The 22,930-nt window shown below is 39.5% G+C and overlaps 1 protein-coding gene across 4 annotated transcripts in view; it reads right to left on the reverse strand.

Annotated features, from left to right (window-relative positions):
• Positions 1-709: 709 nt before the first annotated feature.
• The window catches only part of EEFSEC (eukaryotic elongation factor, selenocysteine-tRNA specific), a 121,261-nt gene continuing 99,040 nt past the window's right edge, over positions 710-22,930 (reverse strand). For all 4 annotated transcript variants that reach the window (XM_058812964.1, XM_058812966.1, XM_058812965.1 and 1 more), the window contains one exon: positions 710-1,458. In XM_058812964.1, the coding sequence (XP_058668947.1) occupies positions 1,274-1,458 (185 nt within the window). In that variant the 3' untranslated portion in view covers positions 710-1,273. The remainder of the gene's footprint in view (positions 1,459-22,930) is intronic.

Here is a 22,930-nt window from a genome sequence, read left to right on the forward strand (position 1 = left end):
GGAAAAAAATCAGGATCATGATGGACTTGTGCCCATCAAGGGATATAGTAGTAAGATTAATAAGAATGAATGCAGGAATTATTTACCTCCATGTGCAGCATTACATTGTACATATGGTCACCATCTAGAGCTGACTTCAGCAAAGGGGTCACAGGCTGCCATTCAGCATCAACAAGCAGGAACTCTTTTTGTTCAAAAGGCAGGAACCAACATTTGCCATGCTGCCAAGCCTGAGTCCAATTTCTGTTCCAGACTGCAGCTTTCATACCTGTGGAATTGCTGTTAGTTTTCATGTTAAGGTGTCCTATACTCTGTATGCAAAAAGGAAGGGATATTACCATTGCTCTCCTTTTCATGAGCCTAGGACATGAAATTGAGCGAAAGAGCTAAAGCAGCCATGAAATCCCTATTAAAAACTAATGGTTTCTAAAGCATCTTGGAGACACTCATTTTACAAGGCTTATGCAGCAATCTTCTATCATTATTTTAATGAAACAAAGCCCTTGACTGTTTCCAGAGGCAACTTTTTCTTTCACACACAAAAGGCATTTTGGTTACAAAAAAATAAAAAAAAGGAAAAAGAAAACAATTATGGCATTGGATTCATTGCAGAACAGGCAGGAAAATAAAAAAAAGTTACATAAAATGTCACTGAAGATAAATTCTGAACCTTTGGAAGAGCAAACAGAACAATCAAGACTCTCAGCTATACAGATCATTATGTTTAATATGAAAAACATTTCTAGATATAAACTGTATTTATAAAAAACATCCAGACCATCTCTCAGACAGCATCTTACATATTTGCAACTGAAGGAACATGAAATATCCATTTTAGCTCTCACCTATTCAATAGTATGCCTTTGGTCTCCCACTTTGCTCAAGGAAGTGAGCCTAGAATAATCAGCTTCACTTTGTGGATCACATGAAATTCACATCCTGACTTGGTGGCAAACTTCTAAATCAAGAGAAACTTCACCACAATTATCCAGGCAAACAGTGCAATTAGAATGTGCACCCAGGGTGCTCCTCTGGCAGGTGGGCCAGATGAGATGCCACAAAGATGCACATCACAGAGATGACAAAATATGCAAATCTGAACAGAACAATATGAGATTGCAGAGATTTTGGAAGGGGCACAGTCAGCACAAGCTTCCAGGCTCTGTTTGTGAGGAAGGAACAGGTCTAATGTGTTTGGACAAGAAACACATTCCACCTCAATGCATTTCAGGGTCTGAACTTTAAGGTGTAATCAAAGGCCTCTCTTGTTTCCTCAGGACTGAATCATTTTCTTCTGTGTGTCAAAAACATATCTTTTAAAGATAAGAGAGATAGTAACAGGTTGGGCTGAATCATTCTTGCTGCTTTCATCCTCTTTGTTCGTATCCCCCTTCCCTCCCTTGGATTTCTTCTTGGAGGCAGCAGTTAGCAGCATCTTGGTGTCTGCCTTCAGCCCATCTGTAAAAGAGCAAGAACACACATGAATAACACTCTCAACATCACATTTCGGAGAACTAGAAAAAATGAGCAGGCATGTTTTCCTCTGAAATTAACCAAAGAAAATAAAGTAAATCAAATGCATTAGGGAAGTAAAATTTCTGTATAAGACTCCTGCAGTATGGTAGCTTACACAGAAAATAAGAGAAGTCTTTAAACATAAAGTTCATAACAGTGATACCACAAATCCAGTGCAGTATCCTGAATCCTTCAGTGTCCATCTACAGCTTTTAAAGTATTAAACACAGGCAAGAATTTAAACAAGCCAGACCAGCTTGCCTGGTCTCAGTCTTTTACTTGGCAGGCCTTTCCTATTATTTAGACACATACCCAAAGTTTCTTGTCATCACTGAGAATATTTATAAAAATATAAGTCATGAATAAAAAACCACTGGTAAAACACTAAAATTATAGAGGCTCAGAAGATTCTTGAATTTCTTTAAATCTATTTTACCTGGATTTACCTGAAGCACACTGCTTCTTTATAACTTACACTTTGTAAATTATACAGGTTTTATGTTTGTTTTTGCTTGTTGTGGTTTTGTTTTTATTTTGTTAAGACAAAGTATTTGCTAGGGATTTCAACTTGCACTGCTTATTGCTTAGGGGCATGAGAATTAAGCTGCATAGTATTTTGGGGATCTGTTTCTCCAGGCATTTGTGCCAAACAAAAGTATTTGTCCTTTTCCTCCTAAACAGCCAGGGTTTGTTACACCTTTATTTTTTCTTATAACTCAACACATTGGTAACATTTTAGATAAGAAAAGCAAGATAGCAAAGTCCAAAGAAATGCTGTAAAACAAGAGAGATGCAGCTCCTAAAAGACCACTCCTGAAGAAGCATAAAGCAGAAAGCAACAAACTCCTCAAAGCTTTTCCAGCACCACCTGAATATGCTCCAATGTGGTTTTCAGGCATTGGGCCAAAATCAGTTCAGGTATTTTTAACCTGTGGTGTCACATAACCTTATCTCAAACACTTAATCAGCCTCTCTCCCTTCAAACTGAAATTCAGATGCGGATTCTCGTATCACGGCCTGACAAAAAGATTGAGATGCTTATGATTTACTGGAGACAGGAGGTCTGCAGCACAGGTGAACTGCTCCAGCTCACACACATCCAGCGCCACTCTCAGCTGATGGCAGGGGGACACAGCCCCAGCTTCTCATCTTGCTGTGTCAGGGAGCAAACTGTCCCAGCAGCATTCCCAGCGCACGGCCAAGGGAAGGGAGGAAATGAGCAAGTGTTGAAGCAAAACCAGGAAGCTCCCAATTGCCATTTCACAACCAGAGGCTCTAAACCATCCCTAAAGCCCTGCAGTGAGGAGACTTTCATAGAGAGAGGGGTCTTTATTTGGAAAAAAAAACAAAAAACAAAGAACAAACACAACAGCAACAAAACAGCACACAAAAAACCAACCAACCAACCAAAAAAAAAACCCAACCAAAAACCAAACCAACAAACAAACAATCCCCCCCCCAAAAAAACGCAATAAAAAAGAAAAAGAAAGGGAAAAAAGTGCAACAGTCCAAAAGAGGAGCAAATCAACCTGTTATATACATAACTAAATAAATTACAGCCCTCACTAAGGCTGCAGGAGTCCAGCATCAAGCACAATCAACTTTGTACAGTTCTGCAAGATCATGCATTTCAGTCATGGCAGCTGCTGTTTTTTCTTTCCAGATGGCAGGACACAAAAAAAGCAGTGATTATTTCATTGTGAAAATAATTGAGACTCTTCTTCCTTGATGGCTGAGAAGTCTGATAATGACTATCTTTGCACACGTAAGGTTCAATTAATCAAACTAGGTAATATGGTGTGGCGGGACCACATATTTATTATATGATTTTATTACATTGTAGAGTCATGTTTGATGCAGCTGTTTTGATTTTTTAATTGGATGCTTTCATATGAATCCCATTAATATCATTACCCTTACAATCACTCCATCTTCACTACGAAAAATAATTTATCACTACGTGAAAAGCAACTTATTTCCTGTTTGGAAAGCTCTGAGACCATAGTGGGTGCTGCTAGAAAAAAAAAATAGCAACAGTCAAAAAAGGGGAAAACAAAATAAAAACACCAGAGAGAGTGACCTCACACAGCCCCACTCACTACCTTTGCAGAATTTATTTAATATTTTATGCTTTCTACTGTTTTGATCAACCTAATTGTAACTGTCCCTGCACAGGGTTTCCTCTGCTTTCCTGAGACTACCATTTATTTTTTGGACAAAGAAACATTTCATTTTGCTTTCTAGTTGGTTTCCCTTTCTGGGTCTTATCACTATTACAAATGTTGCTGTTACTGGCACAGCACTGTTTAAGAAAGATGTTTAACTAAATCCTTTCAGAAAGACACATTTTAATTAAAGCAAACAAATCCTAAAACACTTTTATTTATGTTAGCAGGCTTTGCGAGACGCTAATTTCCAAAAAATGGTAATTGGCGGAAAGGAGAGAGGAAGGGAGGAGATGTGGCATTAAAATTGCAGCCAAAATTTCCCCTTATGGGTATCTGAAGAACCCAGGCTGCCTCTGCCCACAGGGACATGGCAGTGTTGGCCTCTCACCCCACAGAGATGCTGGGATGCTGCAGAAAGTCAGGGAATTCTCAGTCACGAGGGTGAAACAACCACCGAGGATAAACTGAGCTTCAAACCCACCAGTGACATCAGCTTGGATGGCCCAGCACACCTGAAACCTGGTGCAGCATCTGTGGTGCTCAAACAAACATCTCATGTCTGAAAAATTCCATTTTTGAGAAAAAAGACATGCTGCATGTGGAATTCTGCTGGGGAAAACGCATTTAAAACTGAGCCATCCCACCTCCTCCACCCTATCACTAACTTCCACACAGAAGTAAAGGTTTACCTCACCTGCAGCACTTAACACCTCTTTGGACTAAATAAGGTATTCCAGTTAAGAATTTACAGAAAAAATGGCAGAGAGTGGCAGTTTCTACCGGTGAAGTGACAGGCTGACAGCCAGAGGCAGCTCAGGTATTATTAAACTCACATGGTATCTAAATTACCTAATCAGATCCCATGGCCCTCATCCTGCAAACAGATTAGGTGGCTGGCATCATACCCTGACAAATGGCATTTTCTGTTTTTCTGCTCTGGTGCCAGCAGGTCTCAGGGCTGAGGAGGCTCTGAGACAGGGAGCAGCACAAAGGGGCAGGCACAGAGAGACAGCCACAATCGGGGTTTCATCTACCTCTGCGGATTTCTCACATTACACACAATGCATACTTTACATTTTACAAAACCAAGGAAATGAAGGGAAATATATCTGTCACCGAAGAAGACATCAGAGCTTTAATAGCTGAAATGACAGATATTTTTAGATGGAGGTCTAGTTTAACTTACTTACATTAAGGGTCTAATCTCTGCTGAACAATAGCTATGTTAGCTTGAACACATAGTGAGAAATCTGTTCCATTAATTAAGTGCTGCCTGTACTACTCGGATTTGTAGCAAATGTTAATAGATTTTTTTTTCTTCCTCTGTTGGACAATTACTTTATTTTGCCAAGTTGCTAATGGATTAAATTGAAAAGGTCCATGTGTTAAAAAAAAGACTTTAGCTTCAAAGTTCTAAAAAATGCCTTGCATACAACAATGGAAAAATACCTATGTATTAATATTATTAATGGGCCATCCTCAAAGGCACATAAGATATGTGAAGGCTTAGCAAATTCATTCCTTCCCATCAAAACCATGTTTGTAAGAAGTGCCCAGACAAGGTCTTATGCAAAATCTACTTTCAGCATCCACTAACTCAGGTTAGATACGAAAATCTAGTTGCAAAACAGTGTAATTTACTTCATTCTTTTCAACTATTGTTAATAATTAACAGATAAAAATACAGACTCTAATATCCTTTGTCTCAGAATGGCCTGAAGGATTTAGTCCCAACGGATCAATTTGTAAGCGATATTAATAAAACAATGCATTTTGAAGTTCAAATAAAAAACAATACCAAATCAGGGAAAACAATTTCCAAGTCTAAAAACAATTTCACATGCACAAAATAAAGGAAAACCACAGTATTTCATACAGTTTTCACAAATAAAAAGCTAACAGCTTAGTGATTTGCAGTACCTTACACAGTTAAATGAATGGCAGTGTCGAGTTTTACAATTGCTCACACAAGAAATTTGCATGGAAACACACAGATTTTAACCACTTCATACTGTAGAACTCTGGACACCTTCTTGTGTATAGATTAAAATCCAGTTTTATCTATACACAATGAATTCAGCTCCGTGCCTGCAGGGCATGACTCCCATGGACACAGGTTCTGCCCTTGAATCCCTCCCTGGAGCTGCTGTGCCTGGGATGGGCTCCACAGAGCCAGCCTGGAATGCCAGCCCCGACACAAATCACACACCCACACACAGCACCTAATCAGGCTCACTTCTGCTTTGTTTTCACTCCTGCTTCAGCTGGAAGGACGATGAAAGCTGACACAATATCTGCTCCTCTAATTCCTTTTGCTCACCCAGCAGCAGGGTGAAGGAGCGCCTCTGTGCTTTTGCCTCATATAAATATTTATTTCATCTATTACCTGTAACCTTGGACTATTCTTTGCCTTTTACACTTTTAACTTCTCCACTACACGTTCTCCTTCAGTTAATATTGTCATTCCTTATGAACATCCCTTGTCAGATTTGTTGACTTTTTTCCTTATAAGCCTTCTGCTTCCCTGCTCCTTCTATAGGTCTCCAAGAACAGTCCCCATTCTTTCTTTCTGAAGTCCAGCTCCTCCTTCCTTGACTCACAACTGCACTTGCTATTCAGCCCTTCAGGAGTTTTATCTCTCTCCCCCCCTTTTCCAACTTCATTTTTCAGATTTCCCAACTCTGCATTTCCATTTCCTATTTTCACAGTTCTCTTCAAAATTTAGGAATAGTCCTGTCTCCTTCAAAGCTAATGAAACATTGTGTTTGAATGCAAGATTTTAAAGACTGAATGCCAGACACACTTTAGATGAGAAGCAAGATAATACAGTATCTCCTTGTAGCCCAGCCAGAGACAGGAGCAATTTTTAAGCAACTGATAACCCATCATTGAAAACAGGTGTAATAATATAGGTGCTGGGCAGGCTTTCCAGCACAGCCAGGAAGAATAATTTATTTTGCTGAACTTCAACAACTCCCTTCTCTTGTGCAAACTTGTAAAAAAAGCCTATTGCAAACTATGCTGGTGAATATGGAAGTATCTGCATGCATGATTATAGTTTTCTTACAGCATAGGAATTGTAATGGGGGAAAAAAAAATCATGTTAAAAGCTTTGAATGCTCCCAATTAACGAGAACTTTGCTTTCAGGCCAAAATGAAAAGTTCATCCTACCCTGCACTGATACTTGCCGTGGTTTGCTGGAAAAGTGCTGGCTCAGGATCCTCACCATGCTGTTAGGAAAAAGCACATTGAGGCAACACCAGCAGCTACCCTGGGAATAGAAAATATTCCTTTCTTCATTACTTATTAAGAAATTGGTGGACTATTCTTGACTTGCTGATACTATTGCCAAACCTCCCATTCCATTCAGGAATTTACAAGCAGAGTTTCAGTGGGAAACTGAACTTTCTTCTCCCTTCTGTAAACAAAATATCCTATTCCCTTTCTTTGAATGCTGCAGGTAGAAGACTCAGCTACAAACAACTTCTTGTTTCCTGTCAACATTCAAATGCTAAAAATGGACTGAACATCAGAGAACAAGTTAACGCTGCATATTTGACATAGAAAATAATTTTTATCCGAGGCAAACGTAACCTTTTAAATATGACAGGCAGACATTTTTCTTTCCTCCCGAGGGAAGGAAAAAAAGAGCAAAACTTGAAAGAGGCAAAGTGTTGGGGATAATCCTCACTCACAATGGATTATTCGTAACAGCTGGTTTGCACAATTTCAGGATTTCCTCAAATTGAACTCTCAGAGCCTGAACCCTAATTACACAGTTAGAGAGTGTGTGGCTGTATCAACTCTTGCTAACAGAGAGTACAAAAGCTGGTTGACCTGAAAATCAGAAATAATTAGAGGCCCAGATGGAGATGTCCATGCCACAGTCTGATGCAGAGGGGCTTCTCCAGAGAGTGTACAAAAATCAGCCTCTCCCTCAGCTTACTGCAAGGATGGACCACTGAAAGGAAATAGAAACTTTCTGCCGGTGCAGGACTCCAGAACCTTGTATTTCAGCACAACACAATTAAAAACTAATTCATTTTTCTTTTCTTGTAACAGCTATATATATTTATCCATCCTTAGAAATATCCATTGTTAAAAAAACATTGCTACCTGTTTGCAAAGAAGGGTACGAAGTTCAAATAGAGTAGTACTCCCATTTGTTTCACATTCTGATTAACTTTAAAATGAGAATAATAAATTTATCATTGGTTTCCAGCAAAATTAATAGAAATACCAGTGTTATAAGAACTGATTCTCAGAATCCCACAAAACACTAGAAAGGACACACTTGTTTTCCAGCTAGTCCCAAAACACATCAGCAGTTCTACAAAACTTTCTATGCACCCTAAGAACTTGAAAAGCTCACATAATATCTCCAAAGTAACATTCTGGAATTTTGATTTAAACAAAAGGCAGAAGCATTCTAAAATGAGAGAATCTGTTTGCCCAGCCTCTCCTCTGCAGTCAGGCAGAAAGAACAAGAACGACAAAATACAACATCCTGCTGCTTCAACTCCTCACACCAGTTAGCAACTCTGCTTCTCTTCCCCTCTCCTAAAGATACCCCAAATTCTACCTTTTGACTTTATTAATGCAATTTTGCACCTTCAATATCCCAGCAAAAAAAAAAAAAAAAACAACAAACCAAACCAAAAGCAAAAACCAACAAAACAAAAAACCCTCAAACAAAAACCAAACCCAAAACACCAACAAAACCAAACCCCAAACCAAAAAAGCCCCCAAACTGATCAGGAAAAACAAGATCTCTGTACCCATAAACACCATAACAGGGACCTCAAATGGACCACACTACACCCAGTGGCCTGGATGATGGGTCATCCAGAGACTGCTGATCCTGTCTAGCTTGGCATCCCATCTGCCTCTCATGAATTTGCTTTAGAAAGAGCAGGGGTGGAACTGTGTCCTGAGCTAAGTGGAGCACAGGATCAGACAGGAATTCTCTACCTGACATCAGGGTCAACACCTATAAACCTTTTCTAGGCAGAACATTTGAGTTCTCTTACAGGAGCCATTGACTCTGTTCCTAGGTGTTCATCACCACAATAACAAATATAATATGATTAACAAGACAGTTTCAGTGTAATAGTTGACCAGAGATTCACTCAAGAAACAAGAGATACATACTCCTTTTCTTGCTACCCTCAGGAGCTCAGGATTTCAGCCTCAATTACTTCCACAGATCAGGCAATGAATTTTACTTATGTAAATCCCTTCATAATTCTCCAGTAATTCTATTTTGAATTCACACCACCTTTTCCACATCTCTTGTCAGCTCTCTCAAATATTCTGCTAGAGTTCCAAACTCCAGAGAAGAGTAATTTTTCTTTTCTGGCCAGTACAAGATCAGTTATTATCACCTTGCCTGGCCTGTGAATATTAATAGGGCTACAGCAAGAAGTTGGCCAGGGAGCAATCAGCCTCCAAGAAGACAAGAAAGGAGACTCCTCCCTCCCAAATGTGCTAAATCCTCAGCATGGTATTTGGGATCTACGCAAAACATCCATAATTCTTTGTTTGATGACAGAGACAAGGAAAAAAAAAATTCTTACAGTGACTTTGAGCAGGAGTAGATGACCCCATGTCCCAAGCAAACACTGTTGTGACAGCCAGTCTGCATCAGCAGCACTATTCCTGCAGGCTCAGCATGGCAGACTGCTTGGAAATCCTTCACAAATTAAACATCTTCCCATAAATTGGGGAACAGCTGCCCTGTACTACATCAGAGAAGGCTGCAGCTCAGTGGTGAGCAGGATTGAGTCTTGTGTATCAATTTAAGTTTATACAGGCTTTTGGACTGAGAGATATTATTAAAAGAAGTGGTACTACTGGAAATAACATGGATTTCATTATGGGCTCCTACTTCGCAGGGAAAGAGCCAATCTTCCCTGATGAGGAAGACAGAAGCTGTTTTAATTTAAGCAGCTGACCTGGGTGAAGTTCAGGCCGAAGCTGAATTTGGAAAACTCTCCCATCAAGCTGGACACAACCCTTTCAAGCTCAGTGCCAATTCCACACAATGGCTTGAACTGCGCTCTCTGGCAGTCCTTAAAGGCACATTTTGTATCTTGGCTTTTGCTGCAAGCAATCAAGAAAGAATGCAAGAAAACAAAACTGTTTCCCAAGCACTGTTTGCTGGTGCCATAATTAATATAATCAAACAATTCCACAAATTGCTTCCAATTGCTGGCGTCACTTTCATGTGCAGAGCCAGACTTTCAAAGAAGGGCCCTTCTTGTCCTACATCCTTACACTGGTAACCCCCCTCTCACACAATAGTAAACAAGACCTCACTAAATAGTAGAGGGTAATTTGTACTGTAATAGGTCCCCAAGGCACCATGGACACAATTTGAAATGCCATCTAATTTTTCTTTTTAATTAAAAAAGCAGTTACTATATTTAAACAACAACACAAAAAAGTTCAGAGGGGACAGATTGGAGTTTCCCACAGCTCTCTGGGAGTTTTCTCAAGGTCAGGAAGAGTTTTATAGGCTCAATTGGTACACATTTTTTTCTTTAATTAGTCTGCCATACCTTCTACATGAAGTCAGCGTCTTGATTTTCAGTCTGATATTTTTCATATTGCTAAATGGAGCACAGACTCCAGCACACACCGTAGCTGCTGAGTGGGTATCAGTGGAACACATCCCTGTGCTTCCCTTGCCTGTCCATTCCCTCTCCTCTCTTCTTCCTAAACCTGTCATCCACACTGAGGAGATCCAGCATAACACAGTGCATTGAGGATGCCATTCATTCAGCTTTATATTGCTCAATTTCCAGCAAGATGATGAGGATATATTACCTGTTTTCCCAAATTTACATAATACAACCACATTTTTAACCTTGCTTTTCAAAAATAAAACACAACTATTAAACAGCAGGTACAAATGGACCACTGTCATCTGAAGCCACACAAGCAGGAGAGATTTCTGAACTTGACAAATCCCCATCATGTATCATGCACACCACTGCTCTGCATCCATCTCATTACTTAAGTAAATCTACACAAGCCCACACACACTTTAGAAGGGTATTTGCAATTCCCACTGTGGGTTTGCCAAAATACACCAACACACCCTTCAGCCCTAAATGACAGCATGGAGATGAAGTGACATACTTAAGGTCTTCATTTCTTGGCCAGCTGGCCATCCTTCAGCAGAAATCAGCTGAGAGCACCAAACCTGACCCCATTTTATAGGCCAGCACAGCTGCTGTTGCACAGTGCACCACAACCATTTGCTGGCCAGGTCTTCCTGTAACAACTTCCCTAACAGCAGAGAACTTTCTATCTTGCACTCTTGGAACACAACTATGAGTTGTATGCCCTACAAAACTTTGTGTTTCTGTGCAGCAGGGACTAACCTTAACACAGGTTACAGGGAGACTCCAGTGCACCATGCTCTAGGTCTAGGCCACACAAATTAGGTGTACACACAATAGATCAACTGTCAGAGCTACAAGACAACCCTTATGATCAAATTTGTGCCCTCAAATCCAACACTGTTCCACTAGCCTGGAGGAAATTTTCAAATAAATTTCTGCACGGACTTTCAGTACACTAACAAGGTTGCAATTATGCCAGCTGATGTATCATACCAACAATTATTACAACTCTATTTTTATTTGATGGTCAATCAAGGTCCAGAGAACCACTGAGATCATGCCTAAGTGCTGTAGCATACCTGCAGGGAGAGGCACCACTCACACTGGTGCTGTGATTTCAGTCCACACATTCTTCAAGCTCCCTGAAGCAAAAACTGAATGCATGGGAAATGCCCAGTGCATAACAGAAAGAAATATGAAAAAATTATGGAACTAATAAGGAATCAAATTATTTATGCATATAAATGTAATGTTCAAAGTTTGGGATTATAGACAGGCTCTTATATTCAGCAGTAGAAAAATTGCAGGCAGGTCAGCATGAAATACCCAAGACCATTCAAAACACTCAGAACAGTGTCCTGAAATCACAATTACTGTCTCTGGATCTCCTAAACTCTCTCTCTTCTGGCAGAGTACTAATAAACATGCAGACAAACACAGAGTAGAATCTGGGAGAGTGTATGACAACTGTTATACAGGACAGATTTTCACAAGTTTTACTATTGAGGTAGTCCTTGCTGATCAAAGTCTCAGATCAAAAGGAGCAGTATCACAAACATGTCCTCAGAGAGTACAGTTAGGTATGCAAAAATAGGAACCACTAAGGAATCACTAAGCACAGGAGCTTTCATAATTTTGAAAACCACAGAATATCCCTTTGGCACTAAATTTCCATCCAGTGAGGGAGTTTCTCAGCCCAGAGCCACTCAGCAGTGGGCCAGAAGGCACTTTTGATTGTGTTTTTGTCAGCACTTCAGTACCTACTGAACAGTAAATAAACAAAACCAACAATGCTCAAGCTGTGTGCACCAAGGTGAGCAGAAACAACTGAAAACATGTTTTGCATTCAACACAAGAGACTAAAACTTCATCATCCCAGTGAAAAGGGAACAACAACAACAACACAACCTGCAGCAGTGCCCAGGGTCTCCTGCAGCAGCCCCTCAGAAATGTTTACAATGCAGAAGAGGTCCAGGTTAGCAGAGCTGACACAGAATCAAAGGCAATTCATTACAAAGCAGCTCCAAATCAAAGTGCTCAATCCGCAGGCCCCTCTGTAATCCTCCCACCTCCCCTGCCACTCTCCATGTGGAGGAGGCACCGAGCAGCCAGTTAAGCTGGACCAACCCCACTGACACATCCCAGGCATCTGCTGCTCAGCCCTGGTCCAGAGTTTAAGTTTTGTGATATTCATCTCTCCCCAGGCTGCCTTTTTAAAGCAATCCTGAACAATGGGACTTCAGAATAAAGACTAAAACATTTAAATATTTTTTTTTTTAAACTTCTAGGCAAGGGCCTTTAAGGCGATTAGAAGGGGAGGGGGATTGGATAGCAGCTTTTGCTTTTTCATGTTATGTATATTGTGTGTAAACAAATATGCAATTTGCTTTAAAAAGATAAGGTGATTAAATTTTTATCGGGCTTGTACTCTGTTGTCACCACAACAAAGAGAATTAGGAGGAGGAAAGAAAGGCCTTTTTATTTGAATTATGCTCTTACCAGAGGTTCTCTACAGCACAGCTGTAAAGCCACTCAATGTTCTCCAAACAGGCCCTTTGATTACATTTTATTCAACTTGTTTGCATTTGGAGCAATCGAAAGGAAAAGAACGCTCCACATTTTGATGTCTTAATGTTCCTTAATACCTTCTTTAATTTATATTAAGCTTCTTAACTAGGGTGATGAATTCTTCAAAAACAATAAAGACCTAGTGCAGAAATCTTCCACACACCATGAAAATTGAAATTATAATGTATTCATGGCTTTTTTTTGTTATAAAAAACATTATTTAGAAGAAAGATTTAAAGCATATTAAAAAAATCCCAAAGTTGCATGAAAATTACTTGATCCAGAGAAATAGAGGAAAGTTCAAACTAATTATTACAAGGGAAATAAAATGTTGTAGGAGGTGGAGGAGAATAAACAGCATGAGAGTTTTGGATTACTATGAAGTTTTCAGTCTTTTAATAAACTATAAATTTCTCCTCTATGGCTTTCTACTAGAAAACCAACCAAACAAAAACAAACAAACCCAAACCAAACAAGAAAAAACCCCCACCCATTAAAAATTTGTATAATTTTGTTTTACCAAGACAAAATCAAATGTTTGCCAGCTCTTGTCCTTTATTATTCATATATTTCTTCCCTAAAATGACTCTTCACATTTCCACAGTGTGTTTCCCTCCCAGTGTCTTTCCCAGTCTGCCAAGACCAACAGTGACACTGATGATGATGATGATGATGATGAGGATGAAGGGGCACTCAAACACCCTCAGATGCAGCAGCTCCATGGGCACACACGTTCCTGGGTGAGGCTCCCAGGGTCAAACCCCATCCACAGCAGGATCTCATCAAACACCAGGGAAGGCTGCATGAGAAATGCAAGGGCCACTCAATAAGTAGAGGCCACTTGAGGGACAAGACTGGACAGGTTTGCTCTCACAGGTTTTCCAGCTATAGTGGATGCTCAAACACTGATTACCTGGCTCACGTGTCAAAACTCAATCTCAACTATTCCAGTGTTCTTTAAAAAATCCCTCCTGCAGAAAATGAACACAGCTCTCAGTGAAAATCTATTATGGACTTCTATGTACAAATTATGGTCTTTACATACAAAGCAGCCTTAGTAAGGAACATCCAAAAGGGGCTAGTCTGTCTTTGCTTCCCAATTTGTCTACTGCTTTACCTTTCTTTTTACTTAAAAGTTGTACATTCTAATTTCACTGCTTTAAGTTTTCAGCAGTACATATGCATCTGCACATGTATAGACACAAACCCTTCACTTTGCTCCCCCTTGTTCTCTGCAAAAGAAGTCCAGAGGAAAGAAACAAGCCATGGCTGGTACTCCTCTGACACCAACACAGTGCCCAGAGCTGTGTCGCAGTGAGTGGGTGTCTGGCTACTACAGCAGCAGAGAAATGAGCCTTCTAAGTGAATACATAAAATCCTCAAAATATTCTTGAAATAATAGATTTCAAAGAGAACAGACATTTTGATCTGAACAATTGTCATTTTTTGTCGACATCCACTGACTGCTCACCTACATTCCCAGAGTCAAGTTTTTAAGCAAATTCCAGGAAAGCAGAGTTTAAAACCTGCCAATAAAGCCTGCCACATCTACAAAATGTTTGTGGAAAAGCTCACTTAGCTGTACCAGCAATCAACTGGCAACGATAATTAAAACAATTAAAAAATTCACATGCTGCATTTACCACAGAATAAAACAATGCTGATCCTAATCTAACACCAATGGCACCCTGGTTGGAACACCACCTTCCCCTCCTGAACGAGTCACACCAGCACAGAGCAGCAAAACCCAATTCAAGAGTGAGCTTGGATCAACAGATCAAAACTGAAAACAACCTGAGTACCAAGAAATTGCAGACTGTGACTGAGGCAGCACAAACCAGATTTACAAACCACATTGCTGCCTTCTGCTGTGGTGGAATGTTTTCTTCACAGCTGTCCTGCAAAGCAGTCACTGCTTTTGCAGGAATCAAGAGAGAAAGACAATCCAATGCTAATATAAACACTTATTCGAGCACAGTAATTACTGTATAACAGGTAATCAAGGCTTTATCCCAACTATTTCAACTTTCATCTGCATTTTTTAAGGGAGCAAGCTCCAAATTTGCATATCCAAACCAGTATTTTATGTATGTAACCAGTTAAGTCTTAACTGCTGTGTCTAAAAAGGCTTGTGCCTTTAAGCACAAACGATTCATGAATTTTAACTTGTTTTAAATGTTGAAAAATTCCATCCAAGTAAATTAAGTCAACAAGCCAAACGATGAAGACATGTATCTGGCTTTTATTTAAAAAATAAAAAACTCAAGTCTATAAATTTCTTAGTCACCCACAAATCCTCTAGCAGTAAAAAATGCTTTCCAATAACTAAGCTTTCTGCATTTCTTTTAATTAACACACTATGCTTTTCACATGCTGGTTGAACACTACTGAGCCTTAACTTGATTCTCTTTGTATTATTTAACCACGATATTTTTAAATGTTCTTATAGAAATAAATTAGCCAATGATTATCAGAAAGCAGGGGGGAAGGTTTGCAGAATGGGACTCTGTAAGCTGCTTCAATATTGTAAATTTTAAAAATGCAATGTCATCGCTCCACTCTACAAATAAAAATGCTTAAAATTGATATAAGCATTATTCTAAAAGTACCAATTTATTTATATTTCCCTCCAAAGTATCAAGACTTAGTTCAATATTTCCATGCTTTTTTGCAGTAAATACAAAGACCAGAAATAAAACCTTGAATATAAAAGCTAATGCTTTCTAATAATTACTTTATAGTACTCAGGCTCCAAACAAACAGCAATGCCAACCAAGTTGAACCTGAGTAGTGATGTTTACAAAGGGCCAGGCACAGTAGGTCAGACTTTAAATGAGATAGCACAAGCTGCAGAGATACAGTGACACAGACCCAGCACATATTAATAACTTAATCCATGCCACAGCAATACTTCCATTTTTCTAGGCAAGCACCCAAGGGCTGGGTTTCCTTCCTCACTGCACTCTTCCTGGGGCACAGAGTGTTCTAAAACCCAGTCAATTAAAATATCAGCAAACAGGTACAGCCTCTGTCCAAGCCCAGGGAAGCAGATCACATTTAGGCTGAAGGAGATTAGCTTTCCTGAACCATCACCCCAAAAGACTCTCCTCATCTTTCCGACATTTCCAGGTGCTGATCACAATGTTTAGAAATAAGATGCAGGCAATTCACAGGGCTCTGATGCAGAAATTATTAACAAGTGTCCTGATACAGGTGGCTGGCTGGAACAGAACAAATTACAGCAACCTAATGGACAAGAGTCCCACTGCCAGTGCAAAGCTGTTTTTCTGGGTCCAAATGCAGCTGCGAAAGGGAAAAGGTTTGCAGCTTAAATTGCAGAGTGTTACAACAGCCAACCCAGCTCCGTGGAGTGACAACCTGGATTGGAGAGCCTCTGCACATTTCCAACACACCAACCCTGTGTGACTGCACTGCCAAAACATCCAACCCCCACAAATAAAGGCGGTGTTTCTAGGGAGTGCAGTAAAAGGCAGCATTGAAGGGGAGGGAAATAAAATTGCAGGAGATGTAACACGATCAGCCAAAACACACAAACAAGAATAAATCAGCCCCACTACCAAAACCACAAAGGCAGCACCTTTGTGATGACTATGGATTTCATTAAGTTCAGGTTCTATACAGTCCATTTCAGGAGAGGGGGCTGTCAGATCTGAAGACTTATTTTTCTTGACAAATAATTGTTGAATGCTTGCCATGTATTAACATATCAATGTTTATTATATCTAAATTACTCAAAGACAACACAGGAACATATTTAGCCTATCATTACAAATAATTTGTAGAGACCCAATGAAAGCATAGAATATCTTTTGCCCACTGAGTTTTCCTATAATACTGGATTTTTGAGAGGGGCTAATTTAAGAACTACTCACATTCAAATTACATTTTCTCTGGTAGCTCCTCTACAATTTTCTTGTAGCTCCCATTATGACACTGCTCCAGTGAACTCTGCACTTCACAGCATCTGAAAAGTCATCCAGTAAAAGGAAACCCTGTCCCTTCCCATACCCATCTGTGTTCTCCATTTAGAGCTGTGATGTCTCCAGTTATTGCTCAGGGCAGAGATGATCAACTGCAGGTTCTATGATGGCAACCAAGAAGCCACTTACAATTCCAACAGCTGTTACTGATTTTGCAGCAGAATTATGGCAAATCTGTAGTTCAACCCTTTCTTCATTATGAGGAGGAAGAAAACAACAAGAAAAAAAAAAATCAACAAAAACCCAAGAAAAGGGAAGGACTGGGGAAGTGCCATGGATAAAGGGCACAGCCCTGGCCAAAACCAGCTTTGCCTGTGCAAAGCTAGGAACACAGAGACTATTACACCATGTTAAGTCAAGCCCAAGGTCCTATCTTATCCAGGTTCCTTCCTTACAGGCAGGCAGCAGAGGGAGAAGCCTGCAGCACACCACAATATTGAGCCTTATTCTCCTTGTAAAGCTCTGCATGTCCTGCAGGCTGAGGGACAGGGCAGGGCTGCCTCAGGCCCTGCCCAAGGGAATGGTCCAGCTGGGAATCACATCTCCAAGCAGGTCACTGTGCCAGCACAAGCACCAGCTCCAGCTTTATTAGGCTACTGCAGCTTTTGGGGATCAAAATGGGAGCAGCAGCATTCTCCCACCTTGCACATGATGAGGGAATTCATCGAAGTGTTCATAAAAGTGTGTGTTTTACATGCAGTTCACAAGGCTATGGGTCTGCAGGAGGTTTACATTAAAACTTATGCTGCTAAAATTCAAGCTCTAGTAAAACTCTAAGTAGAAAGAAAAATCAGAGTGTTTACAAAACCTGCTACATGCACTCCCTTCCAAATAGGTTTAAACTATAAATCTTAACAATATTTTCCTGAGGACAGCTATCCTTGAATCCTTGGAAAAATTATGGGATACTTGAGGAAGACATGAGCCTCTCTTTGGAAGGGAACCAGGTACTTTGCCCCAGAGACAAGGCAGGTGCTCAGAATGGAGCAGCCTCTTCAACTGCCTCCCTCTGAAACAAAAGCACCCCAAGTCTTCAGTGCCCATAGCTTAGACAACCCGTGTGGTACCCAAGGCTGCTCAAGATGCAAGAGAAATTATCAGTCTGCAGACAGAAATGAACTGATCTTATTTCCTGCAGTAGGTAAAAAGGAACTCGCCAAGGTCATTTTAGCAAAAGTCAAAAGAAGCATAAAACAATTATGGTTTAGTATTTTGTTTCATGCTTGCATGCATCAGCTTTGACTCAACAACTTCTTATTAGAAAAGGCAGCAGGAATAAAACAAAAATTCCAGGTAAGACCTGCTCAACTTGCAACTCCCAAGTATACTTCTAGTGAACTTCTTCAGAACAACACACAAAAAAATTAAATAAAATAGCCTTAACATTAGAAGAGTCTCTCAGTCAGCAGTGCTGACTTCAAATGAAGGTTAGTTTGTGCTCTGCAATCTAAAATTATAATGGACCGGCCACTCTATTCCCAGCTTTTATTCAGTCCTATTTTACTACTTCAAATATATACTACCTAAATTTGTATACTCTTTAAGAGTAGTTAATCTTCAATTAAAATACCTAGAGCAGAAACTAAGATAACTGGTTTAAAAGGTAAAAGCTTATTGACAAAAATGTATTCTTCATATTGCCTTTTTTTTTAATTCTGCATATTAAAAATGTCATTTTTACGACTTGGAAAAAATCTTCAGGAATAATGAAGGCTAACAAAAGACTGAAGAGCAGTAATTTAAAAAGCTCCATATGTAGCATCCTGATTACTGTATCAGTCCCATTTCCATAACGAAGGGAGAAGCCACCAAACTGCTGCCTGTCCTTTCTGGTGACAGGGAAAGGGCAAAGAGGACGGTGTGTTTCCAAGGCATCATCCTTCAGGCTCCAAGGGAAGAACAAGAAGTCTCCTGCAGTACAAGATGTGGGTGTCAGTGTCCAGCACTCTTCTGCAATACGGTAACCCCAGCTTTGGTGGTCCCTGCACATGTAGTTAATTTGGAAGCAGCTGGGTTCAAAAGTTTATCCTCCCTTTTTGACCTGCAGAGGTTTAGTGTGTAGGCGTGCACGAGTGTGCACATCATACCACACAGGCTGAAGATGTGCAGCCACAAAATACACTGTGTGTGAGCATTTGTGTGTCAGGGTTTGCACACAGAACATGCTGCATCTTCCTAAATACCAAAACATTGTCCAGGATACACTGCAGTGATGTGCACTGGATGCAGCATTCAGCCATCCCAAGCCAAGCATAGCCAGCCTGCATTCCAAAAAGCTTCTGGAATTTTTAAGCATAATTTCAAAAGGACAAACTACTGAAAAAAAAAAATTTAATTGCAATATTACCTACTTAGATAAACAGATTGAACACGCTCCAGATAAAGGACACTGCAAGCCTGACTAGATCTACACACTAATATGCCCACCACAGGTACACACAAGTAATAGATTCAACAGACCAGGAATTCTCTTCATATTTACAGTGCTTTCCAGCACAGACACTGCAGGATAAAAGTATAAATTAAGCTGGGGGTTAAGCAAGACAGGCAGGAAGACTGGAAAGCATGGGGAGGCTGGGGATCACTGAGCACAGTAAGTTCATGACTTACAGTGACACAAGTAGAGTCACAGACTAGTGGAATAGTCACAACTTGGAAGAATAAATGCATTCTCCAGCCAACATCTGAATATCTTCTTGAGTTGCTCTGAAGCACTCTACGATTGCAGGCAGAAATCTCTGATCTTGGCATGAAGTATATATTTTTCAACCATTTGTTATTTTACAGCTCAGACACAGAAGCAAGTCAGGGCCTATCAGCTGAGCTTCAGTAACTGCAAAATGCTCCTCAGCACATCGTATTCCCCACAAAGCATCCTCATTGGGATTTAAAGAGAGATCTGAGGTTATGAATTTATTGCACATTTGTGATGGGGTTTGAGCACTCAGACAGTCACTATCACTGAGATAACAAACAGTAACTCATTAATCCATGGAAATGTGACAGTACAGTTGAGTGCAGCAGTTTTCTCAGCACTTGTGTTATTTTGAAATCTTGAATCAATTGTTTACAGAAGCTCTTCACTTGTGTTCACAGCAGTAAGTGCTCTACATACCAGTGAATCTTTAATACTTCCTAAATTGCAGCATGGATGAAATAGTGGTTTCTTTTATTTAAACTATAAAAACCAACACATAATGGATAAATAGTTTGTGATGAGTGTAAGATACAAATTTGCAAACAGAACAAGTACTTTGTGTTTGTTGATGAAGTTTTAACTTTCAGTCAGAATTATATAACAATAACCCTATTACAAACCAGTTCCAAACACAACAAGGGGAAAACACTCTGTATGCAACACAAATCAAGTAAAGTATGTAGGCATAATGGCATAGAAAATAAAAGTTATTAAACAGAAGAGCCCATACATCAGCACAAACTGAGAATTAAAACACAGGATGGAGCCCCAGGGGGAACACTTAATACAAAGACACTACAGACTGCAAGTCTATCAAGACCAGACTACTTGACCAATGCCAAAAAATGCAAGCCTCTCTTCAAAAGTCCCAGGGACAAAGTGAAAAGTTAATGTTCAGAGCTATTGTGCATTTCAAACTTTCTTGTGACCTTAAAAAAAACAAAAATCAAACTATCCAACTTTACAGGGAAATTTCCACTTTCAACAAAGAAGTTTTACACAGTGCTTTAGCATCAGATGTGATGCCTAATATGTGAAAAAAAAAAAGCTAAAAGCTCTCCAAGAAAACAAAAACTGTATTTTCATTGTTATACAGTAACCCTAACATCTAGTCAAAGAAAACACTTCCTATTTTTGTTTCAACACAGTGGCACCCAACTACTTTAAAAAAACCTCAAACAAATGAAATAAATAATAACAATTCCAACAGATTACATTAAAGCAGATAAATAAAACTCATGAAGCCATAAAAGAGAGAAGGCTCTAATGCCATGCAAAGGTTTGGGCTGACAGCTCTGTGGGAGGGATACCAGCCAGAGCTGCTGTGTGAGCAGGGACAGCACATTTATTCTCTCACAAGTAAAATCTGTTCTATAGGTATAAACATGGGGTAACTACACATTTGATGTTGAAATGAGAGAATGATTGAACCAGTAACTGTTGCTCAAAACAATGAAAAGAGAGGGACAGATACTGCCTCCAAATTGTCACACAACAGGCTCTCAAATTTTTGCAGCCCTAATGGGCAGACATTTAGATTGGAAATTAAGAAACCCAGGCTTAGGCAGTTTTGCTTCTTTGCCTTCCATCAGTTCACAACATTATTTCACCTCTGTCTCAGCTTCCCCACTTAGAAAACAGGGCTCCTAATGCTACAGTTCTTTATACAATACCTTGGAATACAGAGTCCTTTTTCAACCTGAAGAAAATCTACACATTCTGCATAAGTTTACAAAGTGTCATTGTTGATGAAACAGCCTGCTCCTTTTAATTCCATGTTTAAACAACTCTGCTGAGGTCTGAAGATGTTGATTTATTTCTGATTTTACAAATTTTAAAAAAGGCTTTCCATGGAGGGTAATTCATGACTTTAGCATTTCATCAAATATGCTTTTGTTAAGTGTGGTTGAGCAGGCACATTACTCAAGGTCATAAACTTTAAGTCAAATCACAGGCAACTGAGCAGCTCCTGTGCTTTTTCTATGATCTCTGCGCCTCCACAGAAGGCTAATTATTTTACAACAAAACTTGAGAAGTGTATTTTTTACCCTGAAGCCATATTTGTTCCTTTTTTTACTATTTCTGTTTCCACAGCAGGAACTCTTGCCTGCAGTTCATATTTTCCCATCAGAACCACAGACCTTGAACCATTCATACACCAGCAAGAAGAATCATGTTGAAGGTAAATTACATCCTTAAGAAGCATTAACTTCTGAGTGATGTGAAATTTAAACCACAACAAAAAAAAAAAAAACACAGACAGAGTTCAAAAGTCAAATATGAATCAGAAGTACCTCTCAGCTTGCCTAGCTGTGGGTCTTTGAATGCCGCTGGCAAAAAAACCCCAAACCAACAAACCAAAACCTTACTGTCCTCTCACAACACAATCAAAATGTGCCAGAAAGAACGAGTGAAAAAACCCCAAACTAGTAAGCTGTATTTGCTAAACACTTCATCTATTTGTGTCCTTACAACTATAAGATGCATATATAACTATGGAAAATTATTAGATCATCCAGAGAACATCTCAATTTAAGACAGGATATTTCCTGAAAGTACACCTTTGGTTACCTTTCCAGATGCATTTACAACTCCTATGAATTAGACAACTTCCAGTTTTCTTCTGAAGATTAATCCCTAATAGAGAATGAATGCAGTGGATCAAGAGACACTATTAGGACAAGCAATTAAAAATAAATTTACCAACACTCAATGCCAACAGGCTGCTGGCTGACCCAATCACTAACCTGAAAGACAAAACATTGCAAAAGCTCCAGGAGATGGAATTATACTGGTGCTAAACCAAAACTCCAAAGTCTTCTTCACTGTACTGCCATAAACTTGCTGGCAACTTATTTAATATCTCTACATCTCTGCTCCACAGCTTTCTAGAGGAAGAAAAGAATAAACTCCATCTGATATGAGACAGGCAATAGCTGGGGGCTACCACTACCAAATGTCAGGGAAAGGACTTGAAACACTTACAATCCATTATACTCATATTTACATTATGGATAGAGCAATAAAATTCTCATGTGAATATACAAAAAATTCAAACTGTCCAGCTTTGCCCAGAATTTTGCTGGACAAGAACTCTGCATATAATGTGCACGTTGCCAGAACTAAACAGTCTTCTGGAAAAAAAAAAAAAAAAGAAAAAAAAGCCTTAACCTCTTTGCTTGTACTAAGGTAGGCACATATTGCTGGGTTATTTCAGCATATAAGCTGTTTGAATTAACTTTTACATTGAATATAACTTTCTTGACTCCTATGGATTTTTTTCTTCATCAGTGTAAAACTTGCAGAAAAACAGTCCTGCAAAAGTAAACAGTTTTATATTCTAAGCAACA

This window comes from Ammospiza caudacuta, chromosome 12 (genome assembly GCF_027887145.1).
Source record: "Ammospiza caudacuta isolate bAmmCau1 chromosome 12, bAmmCau1.pri, whole genome shotgun sequence".
Classification (NCBI taxonomy): domain Eukaryota; kingdom Metazoa; phylum Chordata; class Aves; order Passeriformes; family Passerellidae; genus Ammospiza; species Ammospiza caudacuta.